An 11,535-nucleotide genomic window follows, 5' to 3' on the forward strand; every position below is an offset into this window, starting at 1 on the left:
TAACACATTCATTAGCTAAATATAAGGCTAATACTGCATTGAATGTATCACCTAAAAGAGGTAGGCTATGACATCTATATACAGTACCAGTCAAAAGTTTGTACCCACCTACTCATTCAAGGGTGTTTCTTTATTTTTTACTATTTTCTACATTTTAGAATAGTAGTGAAGACATCAACACTTTGAAATAACACATATAGAATCATGTATTAACCAAAAAGTGTTAAACAAATCCAAATATATTTCAGATTCTTCAAAGTAGCTTTGCACACTCTTGGCATTCTCTCAACCAGCTTCACGAGGAATGCTTTTCCAACCGTCTTGAAGGAGTTCCCACATATGCTGAGCATTTGTTGGCTGCTTTCCCTTCCATCTGCTGTCCAACTCACCCCACACCATCTCATTTGGGTTTAGGTCGGGTGATTTGCGGAGGCCAGGTCATCTGATGCATCACTCACTCTCCTTCTTGTTCAAATAGCCCTCACACAGCCTGGAGGTGTGTTTTGGGTCATTGTCCTGTTGAAAAACAAATGATAGTCCCACTAAGTGCAAACCAGATGGGATGGTGTGTTGCTGCAGAATGCTGTGGTAGCCATACTGGTTAAGTGTGCCTTGAATTCTAAATAAATCAGCGTCATCAGCAAAGCACCATCACACCTTCTCTTCCATTATTCACGGTGGGAACCACACATGAGAATATCCATTCACCTAGTAGTGGTTTCTTAGCAGCAATTCGACTATGAAGGCCTGATTCATGCAGTCTCCAACTCTGTAGCACACCACCAATCAGGCCTTTATGGTAGAGTGGCTAGACTGAAGCCACTCTTCAGTTAAAAGGCACATGACAGCCCTCTTGGAGTTTGCCAAAAGGCACCTAAAGACTTTGACCATGAAAAACAAGATTCTCTGGTCTGATGAAACCAAGATTAAACTCTTTGGCCTGAATACCTAAGCACACAGCCAAGACAATGTGGGAGTGGCTTCGGGACAAGTCTCAATGTCCTTGAGTGGACCCGCCAGAGCCCGTACTTGAACCCAATTGAACGTCTCTGGAGAGACCTGAAAAAAGTTGTGCAGCAACGCTCCCCATCCAGCCTGACAGAGCTTGAGAGGATCTGCAGAGGATAATGGGAGAAACTCCCCAAATACAGGTGTGCCCAGCTTGTAGCGTCATACCCAAGAAGACTCGAGGCTGTAATAACTACCAAAGGTGCACTGAGTAAAGGGTCTGAATACATATGTAAATAAGATTTCCATATTATTTTTTATACATTTGCAAAAAAAAAAAATGCCAAACCCACTGGCTCCATGTCATCTACAAGACCCTGCTAGGTAAAGTCCCCCCTTATCTCAGCTCGCTGGTCACCATAGCATCTCCCACCTGTAGCACACGCTCCAGCAGGTATATCTCTCTAGTCACCCCCAAAACCAATTCTTTCTTTGGCCGCCTCTCCTTCCAGTTCTCTGCTGCCAATGACTGGAACGAACTACAAAAATCTCTGAAACTGGAAACACTTATCTCCTACAAGCTCTAGTTTTGTTACACCTGGACTACTGTTCAGTCAATTGGTCAGGTGCCATCAAGAGGGACTAAGAAAAATTGCAATTATCTCAGAACAGGGCAGCACAGCTGGCCCTTGGATGTACACAGAAAACATTAATAATATCTATCCTGGCTCAAAATAGAGATATTGACTTCACAAATTGTATTTGTAAGAGGTATTGACATGTTGAAAGCACCGAGCTGTCTGTTTAAACGACTAACACAGCTCAGGCACCCATGCATACCCCACAAGACAAGATTTCACAGTCCCTAAGTCCAGAACAGACTTTAGGAGGCGCACAGTACTACATAGAGCCATGACTACATGGAGCTCTATTCTACGTCAGGTAACTGATACAACCGCAAATATAGGCACAGACACACACGATAACATGCATACATTCACATGGATTTTGTATTGTAGATATGTGGTAAGTGGAGTATGGGCCTGAGAGCACTTTTTTTTTTGCAGTTTTACTTTAGTGCCTTGTTGCAAACAGGATGCATGTTCTGGAATATTGTTATTCTGTACAATTCTGTCAATTGGGTTAGTATTGTGGAGTAACTAATATGTTGATCCATCCTCAGTTTTCTCCTGTCACAGACATTAAACTCTTAACTGTTTTAAAGTCACCATTGGCCTCATGGTAAAATCCCTGAGTGGTTTCCTTCCTCTCCGGCAAGGGAGTTGGGAAGGACGCCTGTATCTTTGTAGTTGAATCTGTGTTTGAAATTCACTGCTCGACTGAGGGATCTTACAGATAATTGTATGTGTATGGTATAGAGATGAGGTAGTCATTCAAAAATCATATTAAACACTATTTTTGCACACAGAGTGAGTCCATGCAACTTATTATGTGACTTGTTAAGCTTATTTACCGGCTTTTCACAGTTATTTATTCGTAGAAAGCGAGTGGGTTTGGGTGTTAAATCTTAGTAAGTCTCGGTAACCCGGTTCCCACTTTTTAACCCTGCTATGAACTGTCTATTAAGGAAAACCAATGAGACCCCTCTCTCCATCTGTCTTTCTATCAGTTGTTAGATCGTTCTCCGGGAGAGCCCGTGGAGAGTCCAGCTCAGGACAACACAGGTAACCTTGGCAACTAGTATTCTAATATTACAAGGTTTATTTATCTCAAGGGTGGTGAAGCATTATGTGTGTTTTATTTACCTGGATGGTGTGTGTGTGTTTGTGTGTGTTTTTAGGTCTGGGGTCATCGTGGGACAGTGTGAAGATTCAGCTTCATGCCCCTCTGGAAACTCCCTCCTCCCCTGGAGACCAAACCAGACACCCCACATGCAATCCAACTAGCACAGGTGTGCTGCATACACACAAATATACAAACACAAAAATAGCCTGAGAATATATATATAATTTCAGTTTATAAACCCACCTCCACCCCTGTGTGTTTGCAGGTCAGGTGTCAGCCCAGCTCAGGTCTCTCCTGGCGCAGTTCCCCTCCCAGCCTGACAGGGCGGCGCGCTCTCTGCAGTTGCTCTCTATGCTGACCCATGGGTAAACCACAGACACACACCCCTTATGAACCTACCTTTCCACAACAAACATTTAACAAGCTGTATTTCAGAATGTTATTGGAGCTCTGAGCATTCATTGTGGCTGTAAATTGTGTGTGTATTAAGGTTTGTGTTTCATATTGTCTATTTTTTTAATTTACCTTAATTGAATCAAGGAGTCACCATTGTGACCAGTGTCTCATTGGAGGGAGACCTGCATATACATTACCAGTCAAAAGTTTTAGAACACCTACTCATTCAAGGGTTTTTCTTTATTTTTACTATGTTCTACATTGTAGAATAGTAGTGAAGACATCAAAACTATGAAATAACACATATGTAGTAGCCATAAAAGTGTGAAAGAAATCCAAATATATTTTATATTTGAGATTCTTCAAATAGCCACCCGTCCATATTATTGCAAGAACAGCTCAAATAAGCAAAGAGAAACAACAGTCCATTACTTTAAGACATGAAGATCACTCAATACGGAACATTTCAAGAACTTTGAAAGTTTCTTCAAGTGCAGTCGCAAATACCATCAGCTCTATGATGAAACTGCCTCTCATGAGGACCGCCACAGGAGAGGAAGACCCAGAGTTTACCTGTGCTGGAGAGGATACGTTCATTAGAGTTACCAGCCTCAGAAATTGCAGCCCAAATAAATGCATCACAGAGTTCAAGTAACAGGCACATCTCAACTTCAAATGTTCAGAGGAGACTGCATGAATCAGGCCTTCGTGGTCGAATTTCTGCAAAGAAACCACTACTAAAGGACACCAATAAGAAGAGACTTGCTTGGACCAAGAAACAAGAGCAATGGACATTAGACCGGTGGAAATTTGTCCTTTGGTCAGGTGTCCAAATTGGAGATTTTTGGTTTCACCTGCCCATGTCTTTGTGAGATGCAGTGTGGGTGAACGGATGATCTCTGCATGTGTATTTCCCACCGTAACGCGGCGTGATGTTATGGTGTGGGGTTGTTTTGCTGATGACGCTGATTTATTTAGAATTCAAGGCACACTTAACCAGTATGGCTACCACAGCATTCTGCAGCAACACACCATCCCATCTGGTTTGCACTTAGTGGGACTATCATTTGTTTTTCAACAGGACAATGACCCAAAACACACCTCCAGGCTGTGTAAGGGCTATTTTACAAAGGAGGAGAGTGGTGGAGTGTTGCATCAGATGACCTTGATTTGTTTTACACTTTTGGTTTCTACATGATTCCATATGTCATTTCATAGTTTTGATGTCTTCACTATTATTCTACAATGTAGAAAATAATTAAAATAAAGAAAACCGCAAGAATGAGTAGGTGTCCTAAAACTTTTGACCAGTATTGTCCAATTTCATGAAATACATAAAAAGTAAAATACAATATCAAACAAATAAAATACAGCACACTACCTATTGAACAGAGAAACACACATGTACACAATATTTACAAAACGAAGTGAACACATTCTTCATTTATAAAAATCCTCTGTCCGGTCTGTATAGGTCTGATGGTGAGTGTGAGGAGAAGCCGAGCCGCCTGAAGAAGAGCGAACCACTCCTCCGTAACTCTGGAGTGTCCCGGGTAACTAGTCAGGGGTCCGGGGTGAGGGGTCAGGTGCCGGGTATGAGGGGCAGAAGGGGGTGGCAGGGAAGGGGGGGGGCGTGGAGATGACGTTTTTGTTAAAAAGCTGTTTGAATGTTTTACCACATCACATATGTTTGTGACTGTTATTAAAATCTACTTTTTATATTCATGAGGTTCTGTGTGTATTCTAAACAACTTTTTAATAATATCTGTTAAAAATTGAACCTCTAGAGGAACGATATCCCGTCCTCGGGATGATTGCGTTAATGTAGGCTAATGTGATTAGCATGAGGTTGTAGGAAACAAAAATAAATCCCAGGACATAGACATAACTGATATGAGCAGATAGATTAACAAGAATTTAAGCTAACTGCACTGTCCAATTTACAGTAGCTATTACAGTGAAAGGATACCATGCTATTGTTTGAGGAGAGTGCACAATTATGAACTTGAAAATGTATGAATAAACCAATTAGGAACATTTGGGCAGTCTTGATACAACATTTTGAATAGATATGCAATAGTTCATTGGATCAGTCTAAAACTTTGCCACACACTCCTGGCACCTAGTTGCCAAAGTCTATATTGCACCTGGGCTAGAATAATTATGGCCTTTCTCTTGCATTTCAAAGATAATGATACAATTATTATTTTTTAAACTTGTTTTTTCTTTGTATTGTCTTTTACCAGATCTAATGTGTTGTATTCTCTCCTACTTTACATTTCCACAAACTTCAAAGTGTTTCCTTTCAAATGGTATCAAGAATATTTATAGCCTTGCTTCAGGTCCTGAGCTACAGGCAGTTAGATTTGGGTATGTCATTTTAGGCGAAAATTGAAAAAAGGGGCGGATCCTTAAGAGTTAACCTTTATATAACTAGGCAAGTCAAGACAAAGACAAATTATTTTACAGTGATGGCCTACCCTGGCCAAATCCTCCCCTAACCAGGACAACAATTGTGTGCAGCCTTATGGGTCTCCGGATCATGGCCGGTTGTGATACAGCCTGGGATCGAACCAGGGTCTGTAGTGATGCCTCTAGCACTGAGATGCCATGCCTTAGACCACTGCGCAACTCTGAAGCCCAAGTGAGAATAGAAATATGATCTCCCTCGTCCCTCTTACTCACATTAGGGAGTGTGTGAGGCCACTTGGAAATGAGTACGGTCTAGTTTAGATCACTTAAATGTTTGACAATCTCCACTCACCACTCACTCACTGATCCTCTGACACTTATCCTCTGATCCCACAACATAGGAAAAATAAGGTAGAGAAGCCATCTCTTTCTGTCCCTCTCATTCTATCTGATGATCAGATTGGGCTGATGTATTTATTATGGATCCCCATTAGCCAAAGCAGCAGCTACTCTTCCTGGTGTCCAGCAAAATTAAGACAGTTTATAGAATTTGAAAACATTACAATCCATTCAAATTTCACAGCACACTGTGTGCCATCAGGCCCCGACTCCACCACTATCACATATCTACAGCTAATGGATATCCATCAAAAATACAAAACCTTGCATAACACGTTTGTTTAACAGGTACGGAAGGCTGCTTAGGCTGACCCCTGTAATCTTAGAATGCATGTTGACTACCCTAGCTGCAGTTTAGTTCATATCATAGAAAACATTAAGATGGACTCAACTTGTTTGCCATATATTAAAGATACAAATTGGCTGAAAATAATTGGCATAAATAGAAAAATATACCAGTTACATTTGAGGACAAAAAGGTTGACAGCTGCACCATACAGGTTGCAAAATAAATGGGAAAGGATTTTTAATGTTCTGACACATGGTTTATTAACTTTTAAATTTAAATTTTTTCAATTTAAATTATTATAAATTCTTGCCACCAACAGAATGCTATATACAGTGGGGAGAACAAGTATTTGATACACTGCCGATTTTGCAGGTTTTCCTACTTACAAGCATGTAGAAGTCTGTAATTTTTTTATCATAGGTACACTTCAACTGTGAGAGACGGAATCTAGAACAAAAATCCAGAAAATCACATTGTATGATTTTTAAGTAATTCATTTGCATTTTATTGCATGACATAAGTATTTGATACATCAGAAAAGCAGAACTTAATATTTGGTACAGAAACCTTTGTTTGCAATTACAGAGATCATACGTTTCCTGTAGTTCTTGACCAGGTTTGCACACACTGCAGCAGGGATTTTGGCCCGCTCCTCCATACAGACCTTCACCAGATCCTTCAGGTTTCGGGGTTGTTGCTGGGCAATACAGACTTTCAGCTCCCTCCAAAGATTTTCTATTGGGTTCAGGTCTGGAGACTGGCTAGGCCACTCCAGGACCTTGAGATGCTTCTTACGGAGCCATTCCTTAGTTGCCCTGGCTGTGTGTTTCGGGTTGTTGTCATGCTGGAAGACCCAGCTACGACCCATCTTCAATGCTCTTACTGATGGAAGGAGGTTGTTGGCCAAGATCTCACGATACATGGCCCCATCCATCCTCCCCTCAATACGGTGCAGTCGTCCTGTCCCCTTTGCAGAAAAGCATCCCCAAATAATGTTTCCACCTCCATGCTTCACGGTTGGGATGGTGTTCTTGGGGTTGTACTCATCCTTCTTCTTCCTCCAAACACGGCAAGTGGAGTTTAGACCAAAAAACTCTATTTTTGTCTCATCAGACCACATGGCCTTCTCCCATTCCTCCTCTGGATCATCCAGATTGTCATTGGCAAACTTCAATCGGGGCTGGACATGTGCTGGCTTGAGCAGGGGGACCTTGTATGCGCTGCAGGATTTTAATTCATGATGGCGTAGTGTGTTACTGATGGTTTTCTTTGAGACTGTGGTCCCAGCTCTCTTCAGGTCATTGACCAGGTCCTGCCGTGTAGTTCTGGGCTGATCCCTCACCTTCCTCATGATCATTGATGCCCCACGAGGTGAGATCTTGCCCCAGACCGAAGGTGATTGACCGTCATCTTGAACTTCTTCCATTTTCTAATAATTGCACCAACAGTTGTTGCCTTCTCACCAAGCTGCTTGCCTATTGTCCTGTAGCCCATCCCAGCCTTGTGCAGGTCTACAATTTTATCCCTGATGTCCTTACACAGCTCTCTGGTCTTGGCCATTGTGGAGAGGTTGGAGTCTGTTTGATTGAGTGTGTGGACAGGTGTCTTTTATACAGGTAACGAGTTCAAACAGGTGCAGTTAATAAAGGTGATGAGTGGAGAACAGGAGGGATTCTTAAAGAAAAACTAACAGGTCTGTGAGAGCCGGAATTCTTACTGGTTGGTAGGTGATCAAATACTTATGTCATGCAATAAAATGCAAATGAATTACTTAAAAATCATACAATGTGATTTTCTGGATTTTTGTTTTTCATTCCGTCTCTCGCAGTTGAAGTGTACCTATGATAAAAAATACAGACCTCTACATGCTTTGTAAGTAGGAAAACCTGAAAAATCAGCAGTGTATCAAATACTTGTTCTCCCCACTGTATATAGATATAGATATAGGGAGAGATATTTTCCTGCAAAGAGACGGAATCACTTAATAATTTATTCTGGTAATTCCCCTATGTAGCTTGTTTCTGATCACAAGTTCAGGAATAGTTAGAAAATCACAACATTCCCTTAAAATGAACCTTACAAAATAGCAGTGGTGGGCAATTTGGAAGGCCAAGTCGGTCAATAATAATACTCGTAGGAAATGTTTTAGTGCAATTAGAATGGTTCAAAATGTATGTAAAACATTTACAGCACAATTAAAAAGTATATGGCACATGGAAACCAACCGAGGGTGGTCTATGGTGATAGGTGGGACTAAAGTGCTTATGTTAGGTAATATATTATTGTAATGTGATTGCTGTATATAAAAGTACCATGTTTGTCAAAATTATATGTAAAATGTACAGTACCAGTCAAGTTTGGACACCTACTCATTCAAGTGTTTTTCTTTATTTTTTACTATTTTCTATAGTGTAGAATAATAGTCAAGGCATCAAAACTATGAAATAAAACATACGGAATCATGTAGTAACCAAAAAAGTGTTAAACAAATCTTCAAAGTAGCCACCCTTTGCCTTGATGACAGCTTTGCACACAATTGGCTCTCAACCAGCTTCATGAGGTAGTCACCTGGAATGCATTTCAATAACAGGTGTGCCTTGTTAAAAGTTCATTTGTGGAATTTCTTTCCTTAATGGGTTTGAGCCAATCAGTTGTGTGCCTCGCTTCCAGACCCTAGTCAGGACAGCCCAGGGGAGCCTTCACTAGCCTGCTCCAGGGCCAGATGTTATGGTGTAATTCCCACATTTGAGGATCTTATCAGCTGCTAATGATGAGTTACTCTGGAATTCCACTGAAGTAGTTAACTTTTATTAAAACTTCTACATCATTTGAGGTAGTCCGAATGACAAAATAAAATAGTGGGCTAATGGAGCAAAAAGAGCGTGGCTCACAGTTCAGCTTCGTCCCAGTCACAATTGCGTCAAAAAAAAAGTTACCTTACTACATTACCCATAATGCACTTCAGTGTTTTAAAGCTATAACCCTACTTTACCAACACTACCCCCACTCTGGATGGTGATTAGATCTAACACCACTCCAACACTCATACAAAGGCACAATACCCAATGGTTTTCATTTCAGTTACATGGACATTAGATCTGTTACCCCTTGGGTTCTTGAAAGTAAAAATGTTCTCTTCTTCTTTTCAGTCCACAAAGACCTCTGAACTTGTCCTGTTCAGTAATAACTCCACTTGAAGGAGCAAGTAGTCAATTTTCCCTAATTTCCCGAAAGCACATGGAGCGGTGGGTAGCACCATACAAGGGCTGTTGGTTTAAGAGGAGGATACCTAGAGAAAAGGAAGGCAAGTCAGTGGTTCCAGTACCTGGAAGTTCCCAAAACATAAATGGCCCACGTCTCAATGCATAGAATATAAAACTGTCACAATTTATAGGCCCAACTACTTCAGTGTGTTTTGTTCTTTTTTTTTTTTTTTAACACAAATATATATATATATTTATATATTATATATGGAATTCCAGTCTGATTCATATATATATATATATGAGCAAAAAACAGCATTGTTTACGTCCCAGAAAAGTTTGTTTGTAACAGTTCAGTTCAACATCAACACCCAATCACCTAACCGGTTCGGTGAACTTTTGTTCCTCTTTGGCCACCCTGTGGGAGTCTGACCCAAAGCAGGGTGAGTAACAGTCCATCCTTGGTCTTGTTGCATTATGCTACCCCCACTAGACTGAACTCCATCTGTTGTCGCAGACCCACTCACAAAATAAGTGGTATCAGAAGCAAGCTCTGTGTCCTTCTCACTACCTTTGTCACTTTTGTTCATCCATGATCAGGTTGGGTAGATCCAGATCAGAATCGTGGAGGCCTGCATCCAAATCAGGCTACAAGATCTCTGCAGGTTGCCATGCTTCGGCGTGTGTGAACACCCAGCTGTTGTCTAGAGTCGTCCTGGAGTTGACGGCTTGAGTTTGTATGACGTAAGGACCCTCATAGGATGGTAGGGGCTTTGTCCCGCACCCACTTTATACGATTATAAATACCATACTGTGTCACCAACGTTGTTGTGTATCCTTGCAACATTCTTGTCATACTGCTTTTTGGCACGCTCCACAGACTGACCCAGCTCTTCCCTTGCATTCTGGTGAGCAAGTTCTAATCTGTCTTGTAGCTGTGCCACATACTGTGGAGGGGTCTTGGTGTGCTCATGATCGGGTGGCAAGCCAGCCACCAGGTCGATGGGTTCTGTTACTTCACTTCCAAGGAGCGTCATGTTCGGAGTGAACCCTGTTGAGCTGTGCTTTGTTGCTCTATAGACCATCACGGAGAATGGAATCATGAGGTCCCGGTCCCAATGACAATGTTCTGTGGTGGTGGCTAAGATATTCTGTAGAGTGGCATTAAATCTTTCGACTTGCCTTTCTGATTGTGGTCTGATTCCTATTCCACACATTCTTTGGAAAACTTCAGACTCGAAGTTGGAGCCTTGATCGCTGTGGAGTGTCTGTGGGGCTCCGTAGCGACACCACCATTCAGCTGTCAGAACTTCAGCCACTGTGTCAGCTTGATCGTTTTGCAGAGGGTAGGCTTCCACCCACTTTGTGAAATAGTCTTGAACCACCAATATGTAGCGATTGTAGCATTCTGTCTCATTCATGGCGCCCATGAGATCAATGGCGATCCTCTCCATGGGTACTCCCATGCAGACAGTGCCCATGGGTGCTTGGGGCTTCCTCTGAGGTCTGGCTTTAGCTGCACAGCTGGTACATGTACGAGACCATAGTGTGACATCCTCTCTCATTCGGTACCAGTAGGATCTTGTCTGCAGCCGGGCAAGTATGCGTTCCACGCCAAAGTGACCGGCTACTGGGCCGTCATGCATCTGCTTCATGATGTCCGACAAGAGGTCTGAGTATCTGTGGGTAAAACACTGCACCTTCGGTACAGTAGAAGTGTCGTAAGAGAATGCCGTCTTTGACATACAGTCTCTTCCACTGGCTCCAATAGGCCTTAGTCACTGGCACGATGGGCGGTCCTTCCTCGAGCCATCTCTTGACGGGGCCTATATCAGAGTCAGCCATCTGAGCTTGACATAATTCCTCAGTAGTCCATCCATGGAACAGAACAGTGTCACTTGCTTCAGTGAGGCAAATCTTTTCCATGTCCGATGTGTCATCTTCACTCTCCCGAACACCTGACTCCACGTCAACGGCAGCTCCAGGGAGTGTAGGTTGGGGTCTTCCCTTACCCCCACTGAACAGAGCTCCGTAGAAGTAGCTTCCACAGCATTATCTGCTATGCTGGAGCTGAAGTCACAGTGCACTTCCTGGTGCCTGAAACAGTCATTGTTCTGGGTAGGGTCCTGTATAGTGCAGGGG

The 11,535-nt window shown here is 42.2% G+C and overlaps 1 protein-coding gene across 1 annotated transcript in view; it reads left to right on the plus strand.

Moving 5' to 3' along the window:
* Positions 1-4,733, plus strand: part of cntrob (centrobin, centrosomal BRCA2 interacting protein) — a 37,644-nt gene extending 32,911 nt beyond the window's left edge. The window contains exons 18-21 of the mRNA XM_024406639.2: positions 2,579-2,633; positions 2,750-2,860; positions 2,960-3,059; positions 4,565-4,733. Coding sequence (XP_024262407.1) covers positions 2,579-2,633; positions 2,750-2,860; positions 2,960-3,059; positions 4,565-4,733 — 435 coding nt within the window. The remainder of the gene's footprint in view (positions 1-2,578; positions 2,634-2,749; positions 2,861-2,959; positions 3,060-4,564) is intronic.
* The last annotated feature ends 6,802 nt before the right edge of the window (positions 4,734-11,535 follow it).

This window comes from Oncorhynchus tshawytscha, linkage group LG34 (genome assembly GCF_018296145.1).
Source record: "Oncorhynchus tshawytscha isolate Ot180627B linkage group LG34, Otsh_v2.0, whole genome shotgun sequence".
Lineage (NCBI taxonomy): Eukaryota > Metazoa > Chordata > Actinopteri > Salmoniformes > Salmonidae > Oncorhynchus > Oncorhynchus tshawytscha.